The 27,026-nt window shown below is 44.2% G+C and overlaps 1 protein-coding gene across 1 annotated transcript in view; it reads right to left on the reverse strand.

Moving 5' to 3' along the window:
- The window catches only part of ABITRAM (actin binding transcription modulator), a 567,965-nt gene extending 543,095 nt beyond the window's left edge, over positions 1–24,870 (reverse strand). Inside the window, exon 1 of the mRNA XM_078685751.1 lies at positions 24,677–24,870. Within this exon, the coding sequence (XP_078541877.1) occupies positions 24,677–24,761 (85 nt within the window). The 5' untranslated portion in view covers positions 24,762–24,870. The remainder of the gene's footprint in view (positions 1–24,676) is intronic.
- Between the last annotated feature and the right edge of the window lie 2,156 nt (positions 24,871–27,026).

Here is a 27,026-nt window from a genome sequence, read left to right on the forward strand (position 1 = left end):
CAGTGATATTAATATTACTTAAAAACATTTGAAGATGGCGGAGCAAGAAATCAAAAGAACTACAACTAAATCATAGTCCTCTTTTGTCTCTATCACAGGAGGAGCATTGCAAACTACATAGCCACCGGCACAGAATGGACTTTCACTGGAAGCATTTGAAAAAGGCTGTTCGCCAAAATGCGTCCTGCTTGAGAAAGAAATGTTCCTTTAAAGAAAAGGAAGTATTGAGCTGAATAAATGCATTGCCATACCCGTAAGAGTGCTCCGTTTTTCCTGGTGGAGGAAGTTTGGTGATGATGTTTAAGCGTGCAAGCTACATGCACCCGGAGGCACCCGTAGGAAAGAGTTTGGCAGTTGTGCAGCATAATATATATATAACTAAAATATATATTTTTTTTAATTTTAGAATTAAAACATTAAACTTTAAAAAAAATTTAAACTTAAATTGCCCCATACAATAAGTGCTACAGTAGAGAAAGTGTTGGATAGCAAAATAATTAAATTTAGTATTCCAGCTCCAATGAGTCCAACAGTAGGGAAAGTGTTGGATAGCAATGGGGTATAAATTACTAGTCCCACTACTTACTTTCTTTGCAAAATTTTATATAGCGCTGGCTGGACCGGGAGATATCAGAGAGCTTTAAATGAGGATCAGCGAGTTACAGGATACATAATTACAGGAGCCAAGTTTAGACATAGGATAAAAACATGAGATTACACAAAATAGGAGTTATTGGCACTTAGCGTAGCCAAGACACACATCTTATGGGGAAAGCAAAGTAGAGGGGGAATGGTAAACAGGGGTAAGGAATGCAGATTGGGTCAGACAGACCAGCAAGGAGGAAAAGGAATTCAGGGGGATCAAAGCAGTCAAAGTGGAGGGAAAAATGACTATTCCCACTCCAGTAAGAGTAACAGTAGGGAAAGTGCTGGATAGCAGAGAGGTCAAAATTACTATTCCCACTCCAGTGAGTGCAACAGTAGGTAAAGTGTTGGATAGCGGAGGGTGAAAAATTACCATTCCCACTCTACTGAGTACAACAATAGAATAAGTATTGGATAGCGGAGAGGGAAAATTACTATTCCCGCTCCAGTGACTGCAACAGTGAGGAAAGTGTTGGCTAGTGGAGAAAAAAAAAAATACTAGTCACACTCAAACACTTTAAAAATGTAATACAAAATAAACAATAAACGATTTAAGAATTCTAAAAATATTAAACATATAAAAAGAGCACATTAAATACATAACAAAAACATAGAAATATCATATAAAATACATACTTTTTTTTAAATTCTTTAAAACTAGAAAATATCACCACCAACATTTCAATACCGCAGACAGATTCTTTTAAAAAGCTGCAGTTCCAAAAGTAGTTCCTAGAGGTCTCTCAAGTCATATACAAGTGGTTGAAATGTCAATCACAGACCTTAGGTGTGTGGCTTCAACCTAGAAATCTGCAAATATACTCTAGCTACTCTAACGACTTATATTCCGTTTCCGTAGGATAAATAAATATACCAAAGCTGGTTTTTAGTGAGGCATCATCTTTGTAATGTTTAATACGTTTCTTGAGAGTTATGGAAATAGTTGATGAAACCCTATTATACATATGGCTACTCAAACAAAACATATGGCTTTACAAACAAAAAATAATTAAAACATACATGTATTTATTTTATTTCCTACGCTATAACATCACACCAATAACAAAACACTTCAACATTTTTATTTAAATGTAATTACATAATTAACAGTTAAAAAACAATTAAAAAAATATTAATAAACACATTAACTACACAAACTTTAACAGTATATTATCCATAAGACACACCTAAATAAAACTATAAAATAATAAAAACACAATTAAAACGTATTTTAAAATTTTAAATTACTACTATCAACTACTAATTAAATAATTACATTTAATACCCACCCTTTAAAAGTAAAAAAACAATATAAACAATTATCCAAAATAAATATTAAATAATTAACATTAACAATTACATATTAAACAAATTACTTACCACCCTTTACTCCTATAAACACCACAACACACACCTAAAATTAATCACACAATTACAATAATGAATTGCCAATTCATTCATTAAAATTAATTAACCAATTATTAATTCAATAAGAAATAAATTACTTCCCACCCTTCACACCTATAAAAACACCACATCTAAAATTCATTACACAATTATCAAAATTAATAACCAATTAATTAAAATTAACAACCAATTATTAAATAATGTACTTCACACATTTAACACTAACATCTCAATTGAACAAATATCAATACATTAAATTAATAAATATTAATAAATAAAAATCAATACATTTCACATAATGAAATTACTTCCCACCGTAGTCCCCTATAAACCCACAACCCACTACGGAACTAAAAACGCAAAATTTAAATACAAATAAATTTCATATAATTAAATTAATTCCCACCGTATTCCCCTATAAACCCATAACGGAACTAAAAGCGCAAAATGCAAATAATAAACAAAACTAGGAAAAATGTAACACATATTAAAAATACAAACATTATATACAAAAATACACATCACATACATATAAAATATATACTAAAATACATAATACTAAAAACTATATTTTTAACAACTATATTTTTGCAAACGATATTGAATACGATATCGACATTACTTACTTAAATCAATATTCTTGACCACGATATTCTTGCTGTTGATATTTCTGACCCACGATATTTATGCCTCGATATTTGTGCAACTCAATATTTATGACTCGATATTCTGTGTCTGCATCATTATCAAATAATTATTTATTTGATCTTTTCTGTTTGTCATGTGTGAAAGCTTATGCTCAATATAGAAGCACTTTGTTGGTTATGGCAGCAAGCTAATGTTCAGGGATATAAGTTAGATAGGCTTAGTATGAAAACTTACAATAACGTCAGTGTGCCTGACATTTATTGTGAAGCAGATATGTTAAAGTCAATAGGCATTTTAGTGTATTGTTATTATGCTAATAAAATGAGCAGATAGATATTCAGTTACATAGAATCTCACAGTTTATTGTAGTAGGCAAGGGTTTAGGTGTTGATTACAAAGATACACTGACGCACATGTAGCGCCAATGCTATCTCAAGAGGGCATTCCCACATTTGGATGGAGGCACGGCCCCATGCAAATGAGGGAATCTTTTTACCTCTGTGCTTACGCGGCATTAGGGACGCGGGCACCAAGAAGCTGTCAGGAGGCACATTGAAAGTGCGACATAAAAAGGCGGGACACTGTCAGTGCACCTCCTGATGGCAGTCCTCAGACATCTATGAGAGACGTGCACGCATAGATTGCGAGTGCATCCATGTGTAAAAGGCACACCTTTAGGTCCGAAATGAATTCCAAAGTTTGTTTTAAATTTCTTTTTAATGATTTTTTCAGTTTTTCTTTCAAAAGATCATAAATGTTTATCAATTAATCATACTTTTTTGTTCCAACAAAGTAAAACTCCGATGCATTTCGGGCTTTGCTAGCCCTTTGTCAAGGAGTGCTAGAAAATAAAGGAAGATATGACAAACCGTCACTGGGGTAAACGTATGCAAGTATTGTGAATTAGTCAAAGTTGTGCTCGTGACAAACAGGAGTAAATAAAAGAATCCAAATATCACCAACCCTTAAGCGTGAGGGAAACGGATTGACAGTGGGTTAACTCATGTTAACGGCTGTGTGGGAAATTGAGATATGGTGCTCGGAAGGGGGGGAAGATAAGTCTAAACTTACGGGTCGCCGACCTCCATGGAGGGCGTGGCTATCTGAAAAAATATAATCAGCGGTTACTTCGTAACCAAACGTATTGACGGCAAGTATCGAAAAAACATGCTATCAGCGGGTTTCAAAAGAGCGTGTGTGGTGGTGAGACTTACTTGAGATCGCGAACGCTGTGCTCGTTAAGTGTTGCCCGTCAGTTTGGTGAGGAGTTTGAACGCGGAAGTGTAGGATAGACTATATGACGTGTGGTCGTGGTTGGAAGAACAAAAGATAGAAAGCGGACTTAGGTGCAGGAAGGGTACTCGCGGCCTGGTGTGCCTACGAGCGCTATGGAGTTGAAAATAGTAGAGAGACTCAATGAGAATGAAAATGAGGAAAGACTAGTGTAAGCAAAATACATGGAAAACATAAATAAAAGGAGGGTAAATGCAAGAGACACATTATAAGAGCAATGCATGTATCATATTTATAAATAACAGCTAAGTTCGATACGATCATTTAGTCCAAATGGTTTCAATGTTTGGAGACGATAAATCCATTCTGTTTCGCGTTGTAGGAGAAATTTACTATTGTCTCTGCCTTCAATTTTTATGACAGTTTCCAAAATGATGAATTTTAATTGGGCGATGGTGTGTTTGCATTCAACAAAATGAGTGGCAACATTGGATTTTTCATTTTTGGTGCGAATGCTGGACTTGTGTTCGTTAATGCGCACCTTTATTTTTCTTTCCGTCTTCCCTACGTACAATTTCCCGCAGGGACATTTGATGGCATAAATGAGGTTGTTGGTGTCGCAGGTGGCGGTGACGTTGAGTCTGATGACGTGACCTTTCATAGGGTGGGTGATACTATTCCCTCTAATGATACAATTACAATTACTGCAGTTCATGCATGGCTGGGTTCCTTTATAGTCTCTAGTAGTGGTAGATTTCTTTTCCAAAATTTCTTTGATGCTGTTACCACGTGTGTAGGCAAATAAAGGTTGAATTTCAAAGATGTTGTTAAAATCGGGCTCCATCTGTAAGATAAGCCAGTGTCGGAGTATGATTTTCTTGAATTTGATGCTGGACGTAGAAAATTTAGAAACTAGTACAATGCGAGGATCTTTGTGATTGTATACCTTACATTACACAAGTTTCCACCAGGGATCATTGAAAAAATATCTGCCATACTCGCAAATGTTAAGAATAAAACGCATTGCATCTGATGAAGACACTTTAAAAAAAAAGTCACTGAAATGCATGACCGGTTCACCGAGAGGGGTTATCCTGAAACCATTCTGAATGACGCCGCTGAACGCATTGAAAACATCAGCAGACAAGCAGCTCTAAAAAAAGTCACTACCCCCAAGGATCCTCACATTGTACTAGTTTCTAAATTTTCTACGTCCAGCATCAAATTCAAGAAAATCATACTCGGACACTGGCCCATCTTACAGATGGAGCCCGATTTTAACAACATCTTTGAAATTCAACCTTTATTTGCCTACACACGTGGTAACAACATCAAAGAAATTTTGGAAAAGAAATCTACCACTACTAGAGACTATAAAGGAACCCAGCCATGCATGAACTGCAGTAATTGTAATTGTATCATTAGAGGGAATAGTATCACCCACCCTATGAAAGGTCACGTCATCAGACTCAACGTCACCGCCACCTGCGCCACCAACAACCTCATTTATGCCATCAAATGTCCCTGCGGGAAATTGTACGTAGGGAAGACGGAAAGAAAAATAAAGGTGCGCATTAACGAACACAAGTCCAGCATTCGCACCAAAAATGAAAAATCCAATGTTGCCACTCATTTTGTTGAATGCAAACACACCATCGCCCAATTAAAATTCATCATTTTGGAAACTGTCATAAAAATTGAAGGCAAAGACAATAGTAAATTTCTCCTACAACGCGAAACAGAATGGATTTATCGTCTCCAAACATTGAAACCATTTGGACTAAATGATCGTATCGAACTTAGCTGTTATTTATAAATATGATACATGCATTGCTCTTATAATGTGTCTCTTGCATTTACCCTCCTTTTATTTATGTTTTCCATGTATTTTGCTTACACTAGTCTTTCCTCATTTTCATTCTCATTGAGTCTCTCTACTATTTTCAACACCATAGCGCTCGTAGGCACACCAGGCCGCGAGTACCCTTCCTGCACCTAAGTCCGCTTTCTATCTCTTGTTCTTCCAACCACGACCACACGTCATATAGTTTATCCTACACTTCTGCGTTCAAACTCCTCACCGAACTGACGGGCAACACTTAACGAGCACAGCGTTCGCGCTCTCAAGTAAGTCTCACCACCACACACGCTCTTTTGAAACCCGCTGATAGCATGTTTTTTCGATACTTGCCGTCAATACGTTTGGTTACGAAGTAACCGCTGATCATATTTTTTCAGATAGCCACGCCCTCCATGGAGGTCGGCGACCCGTAAGTTTAGACTTATTATCTTCCCCCCTTCCGAGCACCATATCTCAATTTCCCACACAGCCGTTAACATGAGTTAACCCACTGTCAATCCGTTTCCCTCACGCTTAAGGGTTGGTGATATTTGAATTCTTTTATTTACACCTCGTTTGTCACGAGCACAACTTTGACTAATTCACAATACCTGCTTACGTTTACCCCAGTGACGGTTTGTCATATCTTCCTTTATTTTCTAGCACTCCCTGACAAAGGGCTAGCAAAGCCCGAAATGCATCGGAGTTTTACTTTGTTGGAACAAAAAAAGTATGATTAATTGATAAACATTCATGATCTTTTGAAAGAAAAACTGAAAAAATCATTAAAAAGAAATTTAAAACAAACTTTGGAATTCATTTCGAACCTAAAGGTGTGCCTTTTACACAGGGATGCACTCGCAATCTATGCGTGCACGTCTCTCATAGTATTTCACACGCGCCCAATCGGACGGAGGCGCCACCTGAAAGAGCACCCGACCTACAAAAACTTGCTTTGAACTCTCTTCTCTACGGAATATTTGTAAATAATTATCAGCAGTGCACCCTCCATCAACCACTATAGTCCTCAGACATCCCCTTGCAGGCGGGAGCAGTCACTCACTGCACATGCCAGCAAAGGGATCTCTAATCACTCTTTAAAGTGTAGGCGCGTTGTTGCTTCACAATAAAACAATGTGTGGCTTTGAAGCAGCCACTTTGTATTTCACTTAAATGCGCTGCCCAAATATACGGCTGCCCTAGTGGCAGGGCAGTCACTGTAATAGGAAGCGCACTTTCCTTCTTCGCCCCATTTCAATAGGTGCCCCTATTTAAAGGTGCGCCATGGCGCAAAAAGGAAAAGGGCACCCTATGTGTCATAGGGTCCCAGGTATTTTGTTTTGCCAACTGTAATATTGGGTAAATTTTTAATCTTGTGATTGTTCATGTGATGGTTGTCCTATTGGAAAGCTTATGCTCAGTACAGTAGTACTGCGTTGGTTATGATAACCAGCCAATGTTAAAGGGTACATACATGATTAGGTCCTGGTAAAAGTTGTGTCCGAAGCCATAGACCACAGACACAATCTGTGTTAATAAAAGCTACACAAACAAGCATTTACAATGCAATAGGTCTCGGGTTAATTAAGTTTGAGCTATTGGCATTGCTAAATATTGCAACACCAACTGCAACAAAAGTCTATAAATTGTAGGCCAAAAAAATTAGCATTTATTTTTGTAGCAATGGTGGCATGCTGCGCTTTAGATGAATATGTTTAAAAGTAAAGGGCGCCATACTGCGATTGCTGTGCAGTGACGGATCGATGTGTGTGCCTGGTGAAAGTGTGCACTGACGGCTGGAGGACTGTGCCTGCTGAAAACGTGTACCGCCTACAGCTCCACTCAACCCCCACCGCGTACATCACCATTCAACCCGCAACGCCTACAGCACCGCTCAACCCGCAATGCCTACAGCACCATCCAATCCCCACCGCCTACAGCACCACTCAATCCCCACCGCCTACAGTACCACTCAATCCCCATCGCCTACAGCACCACTCAACCCACAACGAGTACATCACCACTCAACCCACAACGAGTACATCACCACTCAATCCCCCACCGCGTACATCACCACTCAATCCCCCACCGCGTAGAGCACCACTCAATCCCCCACCGCGTAGAGCACCACTCAATCCCCCACCGCGTAGAGCACCACTCAATCCCCCACCGCGTAGAGCACCACTCAATCCCCCACCGCGTAGAGCACCACTCAATCCCCACCGCCTACAGCACCACTCAACCCGCAATGCCTACAGCACCACTCAATCCCTACCGTGTACACCACTCAACCCGCAACACCAACATCACCACTCAACCCGCACGCCTACAGCACCACTCAACCCCCACCGCGTACAGCACCACTCAACCCCCACCGCGTACAGCACCACTCAACCCCCACCGCGTACAGCACCACGCAACGCCTACAGCACCACTCAACCCGCAACGCCTACAGCACCACTCAACCCGTAAAGCCTACAGCACCACTCAACCCGCAATGCCTACATCACCACTCAACCCGCAACGCCTACAGCACCACTCAATCCCCACCTTGTACAGCACCACTCAACCCGCAACGTCTACAGCACCACTCAACACAGCCGAGACCTAAAAAGTAGCGGTACTTTATTGCTTTGCGGCTTCAATGACTTACCCACTCCATCACAGCTTCACTCACTCCTCCAAAGCCTCACTCACACATCACCCCCCCCACTTCTTTTTTTAGGACTTGTACCCTGGTACTATGTGACCAGCAGCTAGTTAGAAACATTTTATTCAGTTCTAGAAGTAGGCTTACCAGATGATTCCATAACAACCGGATACTGTTTTTCCAGTTCTGGGCTGTCATTTCACAAAACATGGATTCAGGTGTGTTAGCCCAACTGATTGCATTCAGTTGAAGACTACAACTCCCACAAGACACTGAGTACTAGAAACAAGGCGTCTCTGGGCATGCAGTTGGTAACCAGATCCATACAAATAATACAATTGTAACATTTGGCAGCTAACATGGAAGAAAAGATGCGCCCTCTGCTGGAATCTGGCAACCTGGAGATTAAAGCGTCACGCAGAAACCAGCTGAGTTGGTTTGTGCGCCTGCTGCGCAGACCTGCTGACCTATGTCCCTCGTCTTTGAACCGTGCAGAATAGACTCGTTTAGTTTCACATCTTCCCAGGAAGGGGGTCCGAGCCTCACTGACTTAGGCTGTGCCACCAACTGCCATAAAATCGCCCAGAAGCAGCAGCGGTCCAGCACGAAGAGCTATATAAAAACGTATGTGTTGTTGCTATTTCGAAAGTGGGAGGGCTGGCGGGAAGGGGCTCTGTTGTGTCTATCTTCCGGGTGTCTAAGGGGAGGAGAGGACTGGTGAAAAGCAGGTGCGGCAGGAAATACAGAAATAGCAGAGCGAGAACTAGAGACGACCCCAGGAGAGAGACGGCGAGAGAGTGCCATGGAGCCGGTGACGACGGTGTGTGGGGGGCTCCATGGCACCCCGCGGACCACAGCCTCTTTACCGGCTCCCACATGGATCAACAGGAGCCCCTGGCGCGCTTGTACCCCCCCCCCCCCCTCAAAGAGCCCCGCACGGGGTGCGCCTTGGAGCCGGCTACGAGGCGGAGACTACTTCATCCTGAGGGTAAGGGAGCCGGCGACGCACAACGTTGGACTGTTGACTCACGCCTCACTGAGGGAGTGCGTGAATGATCCAGTTTGCCAGTATGTGAGGGAGTATATCATGTGAGTGAATGAGGTTGGGCGAATAACTGAAACAACAAGGACAAGCACGAGGGATCCAGCGAAGAACTGGAGCATGGAACCAGCACAGGAGTGAGTGCACGAGTGAACCAGAAAAGAGTGCACTTGTGAAAGTGCAAGGATGTGTGAGTGGAGCAGCGAGAGCATGCGTGACCAAACGCTCTGCTATCTGCCCTCTGTCCGAGCCTGGGAGGCAGCAGAGCTTGGGTGGGTGCGGGAGGAGGAGGGGCAAGCGTTGACCTCACCTCAGAGGCTCAGAGGGAAGCGAAACTGCTTGCCTTTCTCTCCTGATAAACAGAGGCACGTGATCGGAGCTTCAGCTTGCTGAACTCTCCCTGAACCTTCCTTGGGCAGCCTCATCAGACAAGTTGATAAGAAAGGTATTCATGACCCCCAGCCCAAAGCAGGACACAGTGTCCGGAAAGGCTGTCTGAAAAGAAGACAGGGTGGCAACTAAAAACCCTCCTTTCCATTGGGACGCCAGCGTTTACCATGAACGCTGATGCTACCCAATGGAAAGGAGGGGCGGGGCTTAGAGTCCCTTTTAGATTACAAGATCTCTCGGAGAGGCGTGGCAGCAAAGCTGCCCCACCAAACCGAGACCTAAAAATAAAATAGGGCTCTTTTTTTATTATTATTATGACTGTGTTAAAGCCAATAATTTTTCAAGGGTGGATTGTTATTATACCGTGTTAAGCCTGCAGACATGTACATAATTAATGACATCTTACAGACTTCCATTGTAGGCAAAGATTTCGGTGTTGATCGTCCCCAGTAACAAACCCAGGGGGCGGGGGAGGATTAAAGGATTTGCACTTTAATCATTCTTGTTAGAATCTCTTCAAAAGGACATGCAGGCTTACTTGTCTGCCACAATTATTATAATGAAAAACATTAAAAATACGATAGACAGACAGCAGATTTAAAAAAAATTCTGTCATTCACAGGGAAATAAAGCCAATGGAATAGTGCCAATGGTTGAAGCAGATTGCTTGCATACATCATATCATATGATTCAGCATAGGGCAATGGGTCAGCCACTTCATATATTGGCTCTACTGCCCCAGCGATGGAATTTTTCAGACGCCGTCTGCATCCACCTAAAAACTTCAGCCCTTCAGTGCCAGGACTGCCATGCCAATCTTTCGGTTTTCCATTTTTCCCCTCTCCTTTCTTTCCCTCTCATCTTTTAATTAATGAAGATACTGCAGCTCCACAGATAGTGCACAGGCTGGTTGCCACTCGTTTCATCTGCAATGCACAGCATACTAGGAGGGCATAGCTTCTATAAGAGACAATCATCATGGAATGGCATTATCCACAGTTTCACTGTGTTATCATTCCAAGATTGCCAACACATTGATTTTACAATGTGGAGGCCCCGAGGGAACTTAAAAATGTCAAAACCACCAAGTACAATCCCATAACAAAATGGCCAACTGTTGCTATATTTAATTTTATTTGTTACTGCCAAGTTCAGACAGTGCCATGTTTACTTTTTATTTATCCTGCATTTGTTTGTGAGTATATTGTAGTTGTGCAAGTAGCCGAATGCAAAAGGGAGTCAGTGGGTTGATGAATGGTCGCATGATTGCTAATATGAGTTGCAGAAGAGTGCAAGACCAATAACTTAACCCAGCATTGAATGAGGAGGCACTTTTAAAAAAAACTAAAAACTAAAACAGCCCAATTGGCATTGCTAATGCTTGATGGAGCCATTCTGGCATAGTATATCGGGCTACATCCATTTCAGTTGTAGTTTCACAAGGACATTCTGCCTACCTTCTGTGTACCCTATTTCTTTAATTGCCTGCTGGGTATTGTCACTTTGTTGCTTCAGTGCGTCTGCCTGCTCTTTTTTGGGGCATATTTCTTCCTCTCGCTCCGATAAGAAGAACCGCAATGAATGACCTACAGCTCTAACTTGAGGTTGCATGTTTAATACACACACATTTTTGTAACAATTTTGCAACGAAGCCCAAAACAGTGTGACATGCGGATATATTTTTTTATTTAAGAAGTTTTATATAGCGCTAGCCAGACCGGAAGGTATCGGAGCGCTTTACAACAAGTATAGAGCAGTGCAAAAGACAGCAAATAAAGTACAATCAGCGAGGCGTTCGGGATATGAGTCAGAGTAGAGATGTATTCGTAATCAAAAGTGGGGAGGAGGAATATAGTGTCCGGTCAATTCCCCTGGTCAGATATCCAAAATCAGATAGGACAGGACACTTGTAACTACGTTACACAGGGTTTATTCAGACAACCCTCATAAACGCTATGTTGTTAACGTTGCGGTTTATATCGTTTTTCCGCCCCACATAGACGTTGTGGCATTTATCATCGGGTTGTCCGAATGTGCTGTATGCCAGCCTCAAACCCGAGGCAACCTCTGGTGCTGCGTAGTAGTGTCCAGAGATGTGCACAGATACCCCCAAAAAGTGAAGGTTAGGATAAAATACAAATCCACATCCCAAAAACTATTTTAATTAACAAGGGCTGTGGTTAAAAAAAGAAGATGGGTATGCCGTAAGATCAGGTTACTGGATCTATGCATATCACTTTATCGTCAACATGTTTCAGCTCCTCTATGCCCAGCCGGGTCTATGGAGCATTCGTCAGGACAGAACAGGACAAAAAACACAGTTAAAATTACTCACACAACTTGTGCAGTGTTCAGTGGACAAATATAGTTACCCACAGTTTTCGTAAGGTTCAATTTACCTTACAGTTGGAAACTTTTCTCATCTACAGGGGAAAACGGACACTCGGTCCCAGGCCGCAAGGAAGGCGATTTCTGCGTCTAGTGCTGGCTCTGCCCCTGGACCAAGTTACCCAAACTGTGGGTAACTATATTTGTCCACTGAACACTGCACAAGTTGTGTGAGTAATTTTAACTGTGTTTTTTGTCCTGTTCTGTCCTGACGAATGCTCCATAGACCCGGCTGGGCATAGAGGAGCTGAAACATGTTGACGATAAAGTGATATGCATAGATCAAGTAACCTGATCTTACGGCATACCCATCTTCTTTTTTAACCACAAACCACAGCCCTTGTTAATTAAAATAGTCTTTAGGATGTAGATTTGTATTTTATCCTAACCTTCACTTTTCGGGGGTATCTGTGCACATCTCTGGACACTACTACGCAGCACCAGAGGTTGCCTCGGGTTTGAGGCTGGCATACAGCACATTCGGACAACCCGATGATAAATGCCACAACGTCTATGTGGGGCGGAAAAACTATATAAACCGCAACGTTAACAACATAGAGTTAATGAGGGTTGTCCGAATAAACCCTGTGTAACGTAGTTACAAGTGTCCTGTCCTATCTGATTTTGGATATCAGAGTAGAGATGGCCATCTGCATCGAGAAGAGAGTAAAGGCACTTTGAACACTCCTAGCGGTTCCTATCTGTTCGATAGGGAGCGGTCGAGGAAAAGGGTTTTGAGTTGGCTTTTGAATTTCGGGAAGTAAGGAATAGTTCTGATGTGAGGGGGGATAGAGTTCCATATTTTGGGAGCATTTCCGGCAAAGGATCTGGCCAATGTTTTTTGTTTTCGTGCTTTGAGCGGGATAAGAAGTAGGGTGTTAGAGCTTCTGAGAGTCCTGTTCTGACCGGCTTTTCTGAGTTTGGCTGCCAGATATTCTGGTTTGCCTGTGTGAAGGGCTTTATGGGTGAGGCAGGCTGTTCTAAAGTTCGCCCGCATTTCTATAGGTAGCCACTTAAGGTCTTTTAGTGCCGGGGAAATGTGATCAATTTTCTTTATTCCAGTGACCATTCTGGCAGCCGCGTTTAGGGTTGTTTTCAGAGGAGCAAGGTGAGTTTTGGGTATTCCCGAGAGGATTGCATTTCCATAGTCCAGTCGTGACAAAACCAATGCTTGGGTGGCTTGTTTGAGATCTTTGGATGGAATGAAATGTTTAATTTTGTTTAGAAGTTTCAGGTTGAGGAAGGCACTCTTGGCCGAAATCTTGATGTGTTTGGTCAAATCAAGTTTAGGGTCTAGCGTGATGCCTAATGATTTAACGGAGTCAGCCAATATATATATATATCACATAAGTTCAGCTGAAACCCCTGTGAAGTGCTGGGGGCACGAGGCCCGCCTCAATGAAAATAACCACAAAGAGACAGGAGTGAAGAGGCTAACTAGAGTGAGGGTGTGAGAAGTTGGCCTGGTATATGATGTTCACTATTCTAGTGAGCACCTTGCACCAGTCCAAACAACCCTTATGGTGATGGTTGTAAAGTCAACCTTACAGACCAGCTATCCTAGTGGTAACATGAACAAAACAGTCTTAGGCTAAACTCAAGAGGGCATGTGAAGCCAGCTGTTTTACCATATGTAACCCCTTTAATACCAAATGAAAGGACACCAAACAGGTTATATATAAAATATATGTATTTATTTCTAAAACAACCCCTCTGAACTCTTTATGAGGTCAGAGGACAAAGCACATAACAAGAGACTTAATTATCATACAGTAAGTTGCACAATATACAGTAATGCCCTAGGGGCACTTCAAACTATATACTAAAATAGTGGTATTAGAACCACGTCACGAACAAAGGACAGGCCTAGGGCCTGGGGGAATCGCTGGGGCTACGCTGTACTACCAAAGGATAGGGAGCAGGAGGCCCACGGGATGCGTGTGCAGTGTCTTTACACACACGCGAGTTACCATAGAGTTAGAATGGGAGCGAAAGAATTGGAAACTAGTTCTTTTAGGGCACTTTCGGATGGACTAGGAGAAAGCTACTTGAAACTAGGACACTAGGATAGTCAATACCCACAGGAGCACCGAAGTACTCACGTTACCTCACCCACAGGAAACGGGTGCATAGGTGTCAAAGTGTGTCGGGTTTCGTCGCTGAATCCTATGGAGCCTTGGAGAAAGATGCTGCAGGCGACCAGGAGAGAAGTGTCCGGTTGGATCGAGGATGAAGAGTACCTGAAAGCAGAGGGGACCGAGTCTGGGTCACTAGCCAGTGACCAGGAAGGAACCAGGCGATGTCGCGAAGCAATCAGGTGATGTCGGGAAGCTTGTCTCTGTAGCCAGGTGGACCAGGAGGTGTCGACGACGACCAGGAGCTGGGCACGGACTGTCCCACGAAGGATCTCGCTGTCGGCAGTGTCGGCTTCCGGATTGGAGTCAACAAGCCTTGGCAAAGGCAACCCACGCAGGAATCGAAGATGGCTTCTGGATCGGACCAGCAAGGTCCTATTGGCTTCTTCATTTCAGGGAAGCAGGGGCCAGTCTGGAGCAACCAGACCAGGGGTGTAGATTCAAAGGATCATCGTCACAGAGGCCACTAGCCAACAGGCAAGTGACCGGATAGACGCGTCGAGCAGGAAAATGCAGAAGGGCCCCACGCAGAACTCGTGGAGTGCTGATCTTCGGTGCAGTTGGTGCTCGGAGCTGGGGCTTCTCAATCCCCAATGCACAACTTCGAGGGTGCCTCAGAAGTTCCACGGAAAGCAATTCGCTGGCTTTCCAAGATTGCCGGTCCCAAGTCTCTCGTCGCCTCCACGGGTCTCCACTTTGCTGTGGCTGTGGATCGAGCTGTTGGAAGTCTGGAAGTCCGGGTCTTGTCAGGCTCTGTGCTCGGGCTCCGGCGGGAGCATCGACAAGGCAAGCAGTTGATCGCTTGATGGTGCCTGCTTACACAGGGTGGTCACTCCTTGACCACAAGGGAGATTCTTCAGTCTTCTATCTTCAAGTAGAACGTCGAAGGTCCAGAGTTTTGTTTCAAGTTTCAGTCAGGATAAATCTAAAGTCTTGGGACTCAGCTCCTACCTATATACCAAATTTAGGGGCTGGATTACCTGCTAGGTCCCTCCTATGGGTGGGACCAGGGAAGGGGGTGGTTACACCCCTTTCCCTTTGTCCAGTTTCGCGCCAGAGCTGGGGCTGGAGTGCCCCAGCACCGGTTTGAACTGGACTATGCATGGGACACCTTGTGTGCCCCAGGCAGTGTCTCATTTCATTGAGCCCTCCCTGCCCCAATACACTATGGCCTGTCTGGGGTGGTGCTAGCACCTCCCAAGACAGGAAACCTATTGTCCAAGCCTCCCTCGATGGAAGGACTCCCAGCAGCAGGAGGTCAGACTTGTGTCTGTGGCAGCAGCATCCATTTTGTGATGCTGAGGCTCTGGTTAGCTTTAACCGGGATTAGTAAGAACAACATGTCTTCTCCCTCTAGAAGGGTGGAATGCTACCCCCGTCCCCAGAACTGGCGAGGGGGTAGTATTCCAAAGCGTCTGACGCCATATTGGGTTGGGCTTTCAGGAGGTCTATACTATCTGTAGGCGCCATCTTGTGTGAGGGGCCAGTGGCTTGCCCTCACAGGACTCTCGCATTGGAGGAGGAGTCTACTTAAGTAAGCTGTCTCCCTTCAGTCAGGTAGATTTACTTGCCTACTACGCGACAAGCTATTATACTGCTACTAGCTGCTTTGTTTTAAATATTTTTTAAAAACTTGTTTGGCATCAACTATACTTGGCATTAATTTGTTTCGTGCTGTTTGCGCTTAGAACGCAGACGCTCTAGTTCCTGTGTCTGGGGCTTTTAGATAGAACTTACCCGCACGATAATAGTTTGGCACCCACATTTGCTGGGACAGAGGGATAGCTTGGGGGCTCATTTGGAACGCGCCACTTTTGGCCGCCATATTGGGTTGGGCTTTCAGGAGGTCTATACTATCTGTAGGCGCCATCTTGTGTGAGGGGCCAGTGGCTTGCCTTCACAGGACTCTCGCGATACTCCGGTATTTAAGATGGCCACCGCCCAAGCGCGCAGCGTTGGCGCGCAGTGGGTGCGACGTAGGTGCGCCGGAGGTAAGCCCGTTTGTGCCCGTTCGCGCAACGGGCGTGCCTAGGGCCAGCGACTCTGCCCTTTTAACCACCTCACGCATAGTTTACTCTAGGACTGAACTTTTGAAGTTGAGACCAACCCAGACATCTTGTATTCAGCAGGATATTCCCACTGATACGCCGGAGCCGCTTTTATGTGGCTTACTTAACGTTCGGTCACTTTGTAAGCACCATACGGAGATTGTTCTTCTCATTGAGTCCTGTGGACTGGATGTGCTTTTCCTTACGGAAACTTGGACACGGGCGGACAGTGAGGTAGAACTGGGTTTGGTCTGCCCTTCGGGCTATAAAATTAGGCATACTCCCCGCTTAGAGAACAGAGGTGGTGGAATAAGTTTCATTTTCAGGGAAACCTTAGCCCTCTTGCAGCTAGAGATCAAGGAGGTACCGGGCTTTGAGCTCATGGGTTTCTCTTTAAAGGGCATGAGAGAACGCTATATTCAGGGGTTCTCTGCTATAGACCGCCAGGTAATGCACCATCAACTTTGCCGGAATTGATTGATCTTATTTACGATCTATCTAACTCCCATACTAGATTGTTAGTCTTGGGAGATTTTAATCTGTGGCAGAACGGTCCTTTGGATACTGCCTACAATGATCTCTGCCAGGCATGTGGCAATATTCACCTGCAACAGCTGGTCATTTCTGCCACCCATGTGAAGGGTCATATCCTGGATATGGTTTTTGCTGATGCTCAGAAGGTGGTGGTGAAGGACATCTTGCCCCAATGCTGGACGGATCATGCACTCGTCTCTTTCCATCTCCATCTACCGGCCATCTCGTCGAATGACATAGGACTGAGACATGCTAAAATCGGCCGATCCTGGTCTAGACTCTTAAAATCTCCGGCCCTGCCTACTTTACTTCCCAAGGGATTTATATTGGAGGGTAGCGTTGACGAAAGCTACGCTAACATGTGCGGCAAATATCCATCTCCTTGAATAAAGCGGCCCCAGTGCGCAGATCAAGGGACAAACAAAACCGAGCTATGCCTTGGTATACTAACGATCTTTTACAATTGAAGCTGAGATGCAAGCGGGCAGAGAGGGCCTGGAGGAAGCATTACTTAGATGCAGCAAAAGTAAACTTCAGGCTGGCACTACTGGAATATAAAGCACAGATCAGGTGTGCAAAAGCGGTTTATTTGGAAGATACGCTGAATCAGGCGACCAACAAATCACAGACCTTATTCAGGATTGTGAATGATCTTTCCCACCCGACTGGCGCCATGAACAACATCCCAGTCTCTCAGGCCTTATGCGACTTTTTGGCCGCTGCCTTTGGAGATAAGATCGCCACTATCGCCACTATCCTGAGCGGACTTGCTGGATTGACTCCATCTATGTCAGCATCAATGGATAATCCAGTCAGTCTGGGTACTTCAGAGGATTCTCTATGTGGTTCCCAGATGGGAGCTTTGGATGAAGCCTGTAGTCGACCCCAGCAAAGTAGTCTCTCTTTCACTCTGGGTGTTCCGGAAGTATCTTCCAGTCGACCCCAGATGAGTTGTCCCCCTTCAAGTCTGGGAGCTCTGGGAGCTCTGGGAGCTCCGGAAGCTCCTTCCAGTCGACCCCAGTGGAGTTGTTCCCCTCTCAGTCTGAGTGTTCCGGATGAATCTCCCAGTCGATCCCAGCTGAGTTGTCCCCCTTTTAGTCTGGGAGATCCGGATGATTCTTCCAGTCGACCTCAGCGGAGGTGCTCCTCTCTCTGTCTGGGAGCTCCGGATGAATCTTCCAGTCGACCCCAGCCGAGGTGTCCCTCTCTCAGTCTGGGAGCTCCGGTTGAATCTTCCAGTCGACCCCAGCTGAGGTGTCCCTCTCTCAGTCTGGGAGCTCCGGGTGAATTTTCCAGTCGACCCCAGCCGAGGTGTCCCTCTCTTAGTCTGGGAGCTCCGGTTGAATCTTCCAGTCGACCCCAGCTGAGGTGTCCCTCTCTCAGTCTGGGAGCTCCGGATGAATCTTCCAGTCGACCCCAGCTGAGCTGTTTCTCTCTTCCTCCCTTTGATGAGTTCTGCAAACTAGCACAAACTGTGTCATCAGGCTCCCCGCTGGATCCACTCCCGCACAAATTCTGGAAATTATTCCAGAAAGAACTTTTTCATCCATTATACTCCATCTGTCATCAGTCGTTTGCTACCGCAATTGTCCCGGAGAGTTGGAAGTTGGCAGTGGTTTCACCCCTCCTGAAGAAACCCACACTCGACCCCTCCTGCTTGTCAAATGACAGACCCATTTCCTTGCTCCCTTTCCCGGTTAAGATCATGGAGAAGCTGGTTACCCGATCTCGATCTAGATTCCTAGAGGATAACACCTGGTTGGACGTGGCCCAGTTTGGCTTCTGGCCAGCTCACGGGACGGAGTCTGCGCTGGTGGCCGTGCTGGACAATCTTCGTTTGCGGGTCGACACGGGTCGGGCAGCCTTTCTAGTGCTGCTCGACATGTCGGCCGCGTTCGACACGGTCAGCCACTCCACCCTCATTGAGCGGCTGGAGGAGATCGGAGTCACGGGGTTGGCAAGGGACTGGTTGGTCTCGTACCTTAACAACAGGCAGCAGGTGGTGGCATTCCCGCCTTTTAGGTCGGATGTGCGGAGAGTTGGGCAGGGGGTGCCCCAGGGCTCGGCCATCAGTCCTATATTATTCAATCTGTACCTCCGCCCCCTGATCCAATTGATAAGTTCCTTTGGTATTTCGGTGTTTAATTACGCCGACGATACCCAATTGGTCTTTTCTTTGGAGGGGAAGGACGCTGTCTCCTTAGAGACTTTTTACCGCTGTATGTCAGCTACAGCGGATTGGCTACGTTCAATTCCCTCCAGTTTAATGGGTCAAAAACGGAGGTGCTGCACTGTTCTAATGATCGGATTCCGCGTCCTCTGCCAGATGACTTCTGGCATCCCTCCTTTCCTGGGGCAGTGACTGCAGCAGAATCTGCTCACAATCTAGGGGTCATGTTTGGCCCCAACTTACAATTGGACATCTTTGTCAATAAAACCGTAGCCACTTGCATGATGTTGCTGCGGATGTTACGTAAAGTTCTTCCATTGCTCCCAGCGCAGGCTAGGCCTGAGGTAGTGCAGGGCATTATTCTAAGCAGGTTGGACTACTGCAACGCACTGCTTCTGGAGGCGCCTGGTCCGCTGGTGGGCAAGCTGCAGCAGGTACAAAATATGGCAGCCAAGTTGGCACTGTCTCGCTCGCGCACTGCTTCCTCTTCCATGGGACTCTTGGATCTACACTGGTTGCCGGTCCATCAACGAATCCTTTTTAAAGCATCCTGCCTGGTTTTCAGAGCGTTGCATGGACAGGGTCCAGTTTTGCTGCAGAATTTATTCTCATGGTACTCCACTTCTCGGAGATTGCGTTCTTCCTCGGCGTATCTTGTGACGGCGTATCTTGTGAGGATGGGTGGTCGGTCTTTCAGTTTTGCGGCTGCTAGACTATGGAATTCTCTCCCGATATCGCTGAGGAGTCAGGCTGATTTTCTATCCTTTAAGAGAGGTCTGAAGACCCACCTGTTTCCAAGAGTAGTGTGATCTTGCATTGGTGGTTTCAGCTTGCTGACTCAAAGCACCAGGATACCCTTTGGGTGACAGTACAGCGCTATACAAATATGCCAATACATACATACATACATACATACATACATACCTTACACGACATGTTTTGATAAAGACAAACCAAAGTTAGCATTTAACCGCGAGGTTCATAATGCACTTAAGAGTATATGGTATGGCTATATCCTAGAACAGCTATAAGGACATGGTTCCGAAAGCTGCAGACAGGCTCAGCTCATGCTAGAGCCTCATCTCACATAAAACCAAGCACTCTGCCTCCAGGATTATTAAGGCCTGCCATAGGAGTGACTTATAGGTGTATATGTGTCTAGATATAAGGTTAGATATAGGAATACTATATCTAAGCAAGGGGTGATTACACAACCTTGCCCCAGCTGAGTGATCAGCCAGTTGTGTCAGTTTGGATGGCAAGCCAGGGGTGGCAAAAGATATGCTGCAGCCCCTGGTAGGCCTTGGGTGCACCTATGCCCTGGGTACACTGTACAGGGACTCATAAGAGTGACCCATTTCCCAATTGGTGATGTACCTAAAGTACATGATGTGAATTTAGAGAGAGAACAGCAGGGCTATGGGTCTGATTAGCAGGCCCACAGCCACATTAAAGTCAAAAACCAGTGAAGCAAAAAGCAAAAAGTGGGGCGACCATAGGAAAGCAGACCCTACTCTCCTACAGAGGGCGTCTGAGCTTAGCTCCTCTTACTGGCAAGGTTAGGATAGGTTGGTGGGCGAGAGGGTCTTGTGTGAAGGAACAGCCTTCTTGGAGACTGTTTTGACGTATCCTCAGGACCCTTTTTTTTGCAATTTTTTTTAATTGATTTTACATACAAGAAGGGGGCCTAGAAGTCATGCCCCGTCAGTTAGCAAAATTACAACTAGGTTATGTGAGATACAAGTATGTCAACATATAATGCCTATGGCATTATAACCTTCAGGTTGTGAGAATAAAACAATATTTGCCCTCAGCTCTGCACCTGTATTTGTATGCCATTTCACCTGCAAACACCCTTCCCCAACTACCCCCCCTGCCCACTCCCCAGGCGTGCCACGTAGGTCCAGGTTGTTAATATGCATTGGCCCTACTTACTCACTGGTATCCTTAGGACCCTTAACCCTGCTGCCCAAGTATGGAGAGCCTAACCAGCTGCACTGGTAAAAAGATACACATTTCCACCACGCCATAAACCAGGGCTTTAAATTGGCAGAGTCCCTCCAGGTCTAAGACCCTGTAGGAATTATAAACAAGCATTGACATAGCCAATAGGTATCGCCGGGGAACATCCTTCACAACGCAACTTTTACCACGCACTACCATTACGACGCAACTTTTACAATGCAAGTTATTACAACGCATTGCGCTGGGGGCGCTCTAGGATAGGGAATAGTTTAATTTACTATCCAACACCTTCCCTACTATCCACGGGGACTGGAGTTGGAATAGTGAATTCAACTATTCACTATCCAGCGACCCCCAACGCAAGTCGTTGTAACGACTTGCGTTGTAAAACCTGCGTTGTAAAGACATGCGTGGTAAAAGCATGCGTTGAAACGTCATACATCCGGTATCGCCTTTGGGATCTTATTAGTGTTTAGCCATGCAACAGTTGATGTTGTTGCACCAAGGCTATTGTGCTGGATAACTAAACACTTATAAGGTCCCAAAAGCGAGGAGACCTACTGGCTATGCCAATGCTTGTTTTACATGTCGCTATAGCCATGCTGCTCAGCTTCAGGGGTGCTGCACAGCATTGATAAAAACCATTGCAAAACCAAAACATGCAAAAGTCGAGACATAGACGTTTCCAATGCTTGTTGTGTTGATGTCACAGCCAGCTATCCTAACTTTTGACAACAAAACAATTTTAGAAGCGGCTCCGCACTCACTGAGTGTAAATAAATATCTAACAAAACAAAGAAAACAGAGGTCATAGTGTACTGCTGCGGTCACAGCACCTCACAATCTGTTTATTCAATTTCCACCAAACTACAAAATCCGTGGAGGGGGCAGCAGTCTAGTCACCAGAGTAACTCTACCACACAATCTGGAGGGCATAAATCTACACCCCCCCCCCCCCCTTGTTCGGCTCCCATTCCCTGTAAAGTTCAGTTCACTGTGTCTGTATTTTGTGGTCGCCTTTCCAGACTGCATTACACTGTACAGCCCTCAGTTCACAACAGGCGACCCAGAGACACTTTCACAAAGTGACGTATTAACCATTTACTAAGGCACACTTGGAATGGAGCATTCATAAACGTAATTAAACGCCTCTTTAGCAGCTGCTTACTGCGCCTCTTCCCAGCAGAAGGTGTTTTGAAGGTTTGTAAACACGCATTAACATTAATCGCACAGATAATGAGGGGCCACGTCACCACTATATGGTTAATTCTGAGGTGCCTCACTCGTGAGCTTATACAGATTTACATGAAATGGCCTATATTTATACAAAAATAAACGTCCCCCTTCACGAGTGACAGTCAGGAATCTAAAATGCTCCGATCGTGGCATTTGGTTTCAAAGCGCTCGATCCCCACAAGAGGAATCCATTATGCGCCCATTAGGAAACTGCGAGCGCTAGTGAGGCTATGTAAGGTAAGCGAAGGGACACAAAAAGTAGAAGAATTAATTCATGAGTGAACAAAGAAAAGATTAATGTAATGTTTGGAACATATGAATAGAACAGTCTATAATAACAAGCATTGGCCGCGCGGCCGTAAAAGTAACGCAGCGCAACTGCGCAAATCATCGCGATCATGGTGAAAGCGAAAGTTATCGCGATGACACGCTCTATGATTGCAAAAACGAAATAAAAAGCGCAAGTTGTGATTGCGACAGGAAAAAGTGCTGTGCACGTCGCACGCGCTTGTGCGCGTAATACCACGCAGGTGGCTGGCAAATTAGCACTTTTGAAGCAGCTACTAAATGTCTCGCCAGACCAACGCATGCGCTGGCTCTTGCAAGGCCTAAAAAAAGGAACTATAAAGCAGGTTCCTGTCAGGTTCTCTATTTATGTCCTTAACTTCACAATCAAAATCACTGATGGATTTATGACCAATGAATATATCAAAGCATGTCCTACCCTTTTTAAATTTTGCGCAGGCATGGAAGCTTAACTATGCTGTTAATATTCATCTTCATCTAATTGCACTTTATTTTAATATGATGTTGCTTCTACATGCCAGTCTAATTGTTTTTAAACACTAATTTTATTGGTTTGTTTACTCGCAAATTGCTAATATGGTAGAGCGGTCGTATATTATGCTCTTTAACATATTGTACATAGCTGTAATTTTTCTTATCAAATTTATGTGTTCTAGCTAGTCTTAGGCACCACGGATTTAAATAATATTTAAATATGAATCTATATGAGAATTTTTAATAGGAGTTGTATTTCTGTTGGTGGTGATTGAACTGTGCTTTTATGGATCTTTGTATCCGAATAAAGATTATTAAACTATGAATTCATGTCAGCTATGTAGTTCCTAGCATGTTTTCTTTAATCTTGCATTACCCAAGAATGTTAACCATTTCCAGGATGTTGTGCTTTTGTATTTTTTGGGGTGTTGTATATTACTCTTGCATAGTGCATACTTTGAACTGAGTTGACTCCAGGTGTTTATAACAGGCCATAATTAGGAGCTCTGGAGTTGAGGCCGTAGGCAGTGCGAGTTTCTCACAGTGAATCAAAAAGTTGTTCAGAATACACAGTTATCCAATCCTTACCCACTCTGAAGACCGCATAGACAAATTATTGTGTAATCTAGTTGCAACTCTGATTCTGTGTAAATGTGTGTGAAGGAGGTAACACAGATATCAAAATATTGAAAAGGCAAAAGTAAAAGAAAATATAGTGATAACAGGGCAGTGGGTGTGTTGTGCTTGTAAAGGAGAAGTGAGGAAAAGCATTTAGGAGAGTGAAAGAAGGTACTAAAGAGAAAAAGATATGAGGTGTAAAATGTACAGGTGGAGGATATATAGAGAAAGAAAATGTATATGTGTTTAACATAGAGTGACCATAACAAGTGCGACTGAGACACTCTGCACCTTTCACATGCCTTGGTAGTGTTTATTTCACAGTCTCACAATGTCAGAATTGAAACATTTTCAATCGTAATTATGTATAGCAAAATCATTGTTGTTAATTATTTGTCTCAAACTAACAAGCATTAAAAAAAGCTAATAAACTTTGACTGGTTTTGGTGTCGTACATATCTGGATGTAATAACAGAAAGCTCAGCGAGACAGCAAAATAATGGTCGTGTGAGACATTAGGGCTATCACAGAAATGTAATTTACGTGTTTAATCCATGGCCTTAATTACGTAGGCAACACCCCCTTTCAGAACAGACAATCGACCCCACCAAGCATCCCCAACTTCCACACACTTTTTTCATCCCACTTAAGCTCTTCCGTAAGCATTATCAAGAGACTCATAGAAGAGGGAGTACAAGTATTAGTAACATAAGTCCGGACCCAGTGTTTCACTTGGGGGGGCGGGGGGGCTGTCAGATACACTACAATATGTTCGGTCACACCAAACCCGGTACGCAAGGTCATCAGTGAACAGTACTCAGACTCGTTTGGTGCTATGTAAAGCGCTCCGATACCTTCGGTCTAGTTCTTACTATAGAAAACTGCAACCACAAAAATAAACTCATTGTGAACGATAGTGACCGAGTCGAAAAGATGGGATACATTACCTGGCTTGTACCAGCGAGTATAGTACCGGTCCACAAGTGACGACGCGTCGGTGGGCGGTAGCTCACGTTCTGAAAGCTCATCCATGTTGAGTGCTAATCGCCAGAGACACTCCTGATTATTGTACAGCCCAGATTTTGCGATTTTAAAGTGTGCGCGTGAGTCTTTCTTCCAGATTGCTGACCAGTCAAGATATTTTCAATAAAGTTTATGTTTAAATAAAAAAAGTCTGAAGTTGAGTCTTTCTTTTGTCTTTATGCGGAACTAAACGTCCGTACCCAATCGGAACTAATCGTTCCGAAAGCACGTCAATTATTGTGTTGTGTCACACAACACAATAATTGACGTGCTTTCGGAACGATTAGTTCCGATTGTTCTGCCAGTAGGTTACAGTAAATGTCCTAACAGGTACCAGCCCAGAGTTTACTTTAAATTTCCTTAAAGGGTAAAAATCAGCCCCAAGGTTTGACGGTCAGAACGAGAGAGAGCGTATTTCGGGACTGCGTGCTAGATGTGTCACTTTTTTTTGGTTTATATTGTTAAACCTATATAAATAAGTTCCTCATGCTGCAGTTGCTGTATTTACTCGACGGGTTCTTGACGGGTTCTTAACGAGGAGAACCTGGCAACCCGCATTTTTTTCCAAACGGAATGGCTCTTTGTGTTCAATCTGTTCGGAAGCGGGTGATTCCTTTGAGGTAGCTGCTTTATTTGTTGGTGCGGAGAGGTGGTTTCCCGAGAGGAGGGCTAAAACCGAAAAACAGCAAAAGAGAACAGGCATTTGCAATGCAATAGGTCTCGCATTTGCGAGAGTTTAAGTTATTGGCGTTGTCAATGACAATGCCTTTTATTTATCTGTTTTGATTATCAACACATAAATAAAAGGCATTATCATTTACAATGCCAATAGTTCAAACTCTTGTTAATGCAGAGACCTATTGCTTGGAAAGTGAAAACATGCATGGCGCACTGAATGTTTCAGGAAAGCATGTGGTGCCGGCAGTAGGAGAAACTTATTAAAGAAAATAGTGCTTGAAGACTAAATATGACATACTGTGTAACAACCGAAGTAACAAGCATTGGCATAGCCAATAGGTCTCGCCTTTGGGACCTTGTAAGTGCTTAGCTATGCAGCATATAATCCTGGGTGGTGTGCTGCCAGGGATTGAATAGCTATACAATTACTATTTTTGCCATTCACAAAGCGCATGAGAAGGAGCTCGCTCCCAAGGACACATACTTACTGGTACAACAAGGTGCGAGGGCCTGCAGCAGCCACATTGCCGTGCAGAAATAATGAAAGGGGCACAGCCTTTTGAAGTGGCCATCATGTCATGCCCAGAAGGCATCAGCATTGTCCCAATGGTCATCAAGTTGAAGACCGGGGAGGGATCTCTTTTGAGCAAGTGGGAGGGAAAGAAGTCAGAAGCACAAAAATTGCACACACATTTCATTTTTTTCACTAAATACTGAAAAAGAAAAAAACAACGGCTGCATATTTAAGTTGGAAACAGATCTTTTCATGTATGTCCACAAACACATCAAGTACATGAGGTTGTTCAAGTGGTGATATGGGTTGTTGGGGGGGATTGTAGTTTGCTCTACACAGGACTGTTCAGCTGTGGCTTCTCGTGTCACTCTGACAGAATGTGCCCTATTTATCACTCTGCAGATGTGAGCAGTGCCTTCTGTGCTACCAAAAAACTGTTAATATGTGACCATCTGGTTCTCTTAAAAGTGCCCTTGAGTTCATACAAGCTTTTGAAAACAAAGTTTTGTGATAGTAGCTTTTTAAAACAAGTCACACCGTTAAATCCTCTGACTTTGTAGTCAGACTTCCTTTCCTTGTGTCTGGTGGCAGAGGCATTCCCCAACTGTATTCCTGCAACGGAGTTTGTAGCATTCACAAATTAAAGGGAGGTCATAAGCCAGTTTTGAAACAAAAATACAGAGACAAGTCGAACTGGAAAAGTGAAATTAAACAATGGAAGTTTATTAGCATTATGGCAATCAGGAGGGACGAGGAGGTACAGAGGCGGTGTAAGTTGCCCTGCCTCACCGATGTTTGTAAATTGGGTTGTTTATCTAAATTTTAAAGGGCCCACAACAATAACTCTGCCCTTCCAGAGGCAGTATTTGTGCATGTCTGGGGCGTATCCAAGCACTGATTACACAGGCTGGGGAAAGAACAGGCAAAAGCATCGCAATAAACTGGTCACTCACAGCCTTATCATAGATCAAGAAGAAAGACCGTAAATCACCAGGAGGAGATGAAAGAAACCAGGTGCCTCTCAAAGCAGCCATCGCTGGCTGCAACCTGGCTTTCTCCTCTCTTCTGCCAACAGTGTGTAC

The sequence above is a fragment of the Lissotriton helveticus genome, chromosome 4_1 (genome assembly GCF_964261635.1).
Source record: "Lissotriton helveticus chromosome 4_1, aLisHel1.1, whole genome shotgun sequence".
Lineage (NCBI taxonomy): Eukaryota > Metazoa > Chordata > Amphibia > Caudata > Salamandridae > Lissotriton > Lissotriton helveticus.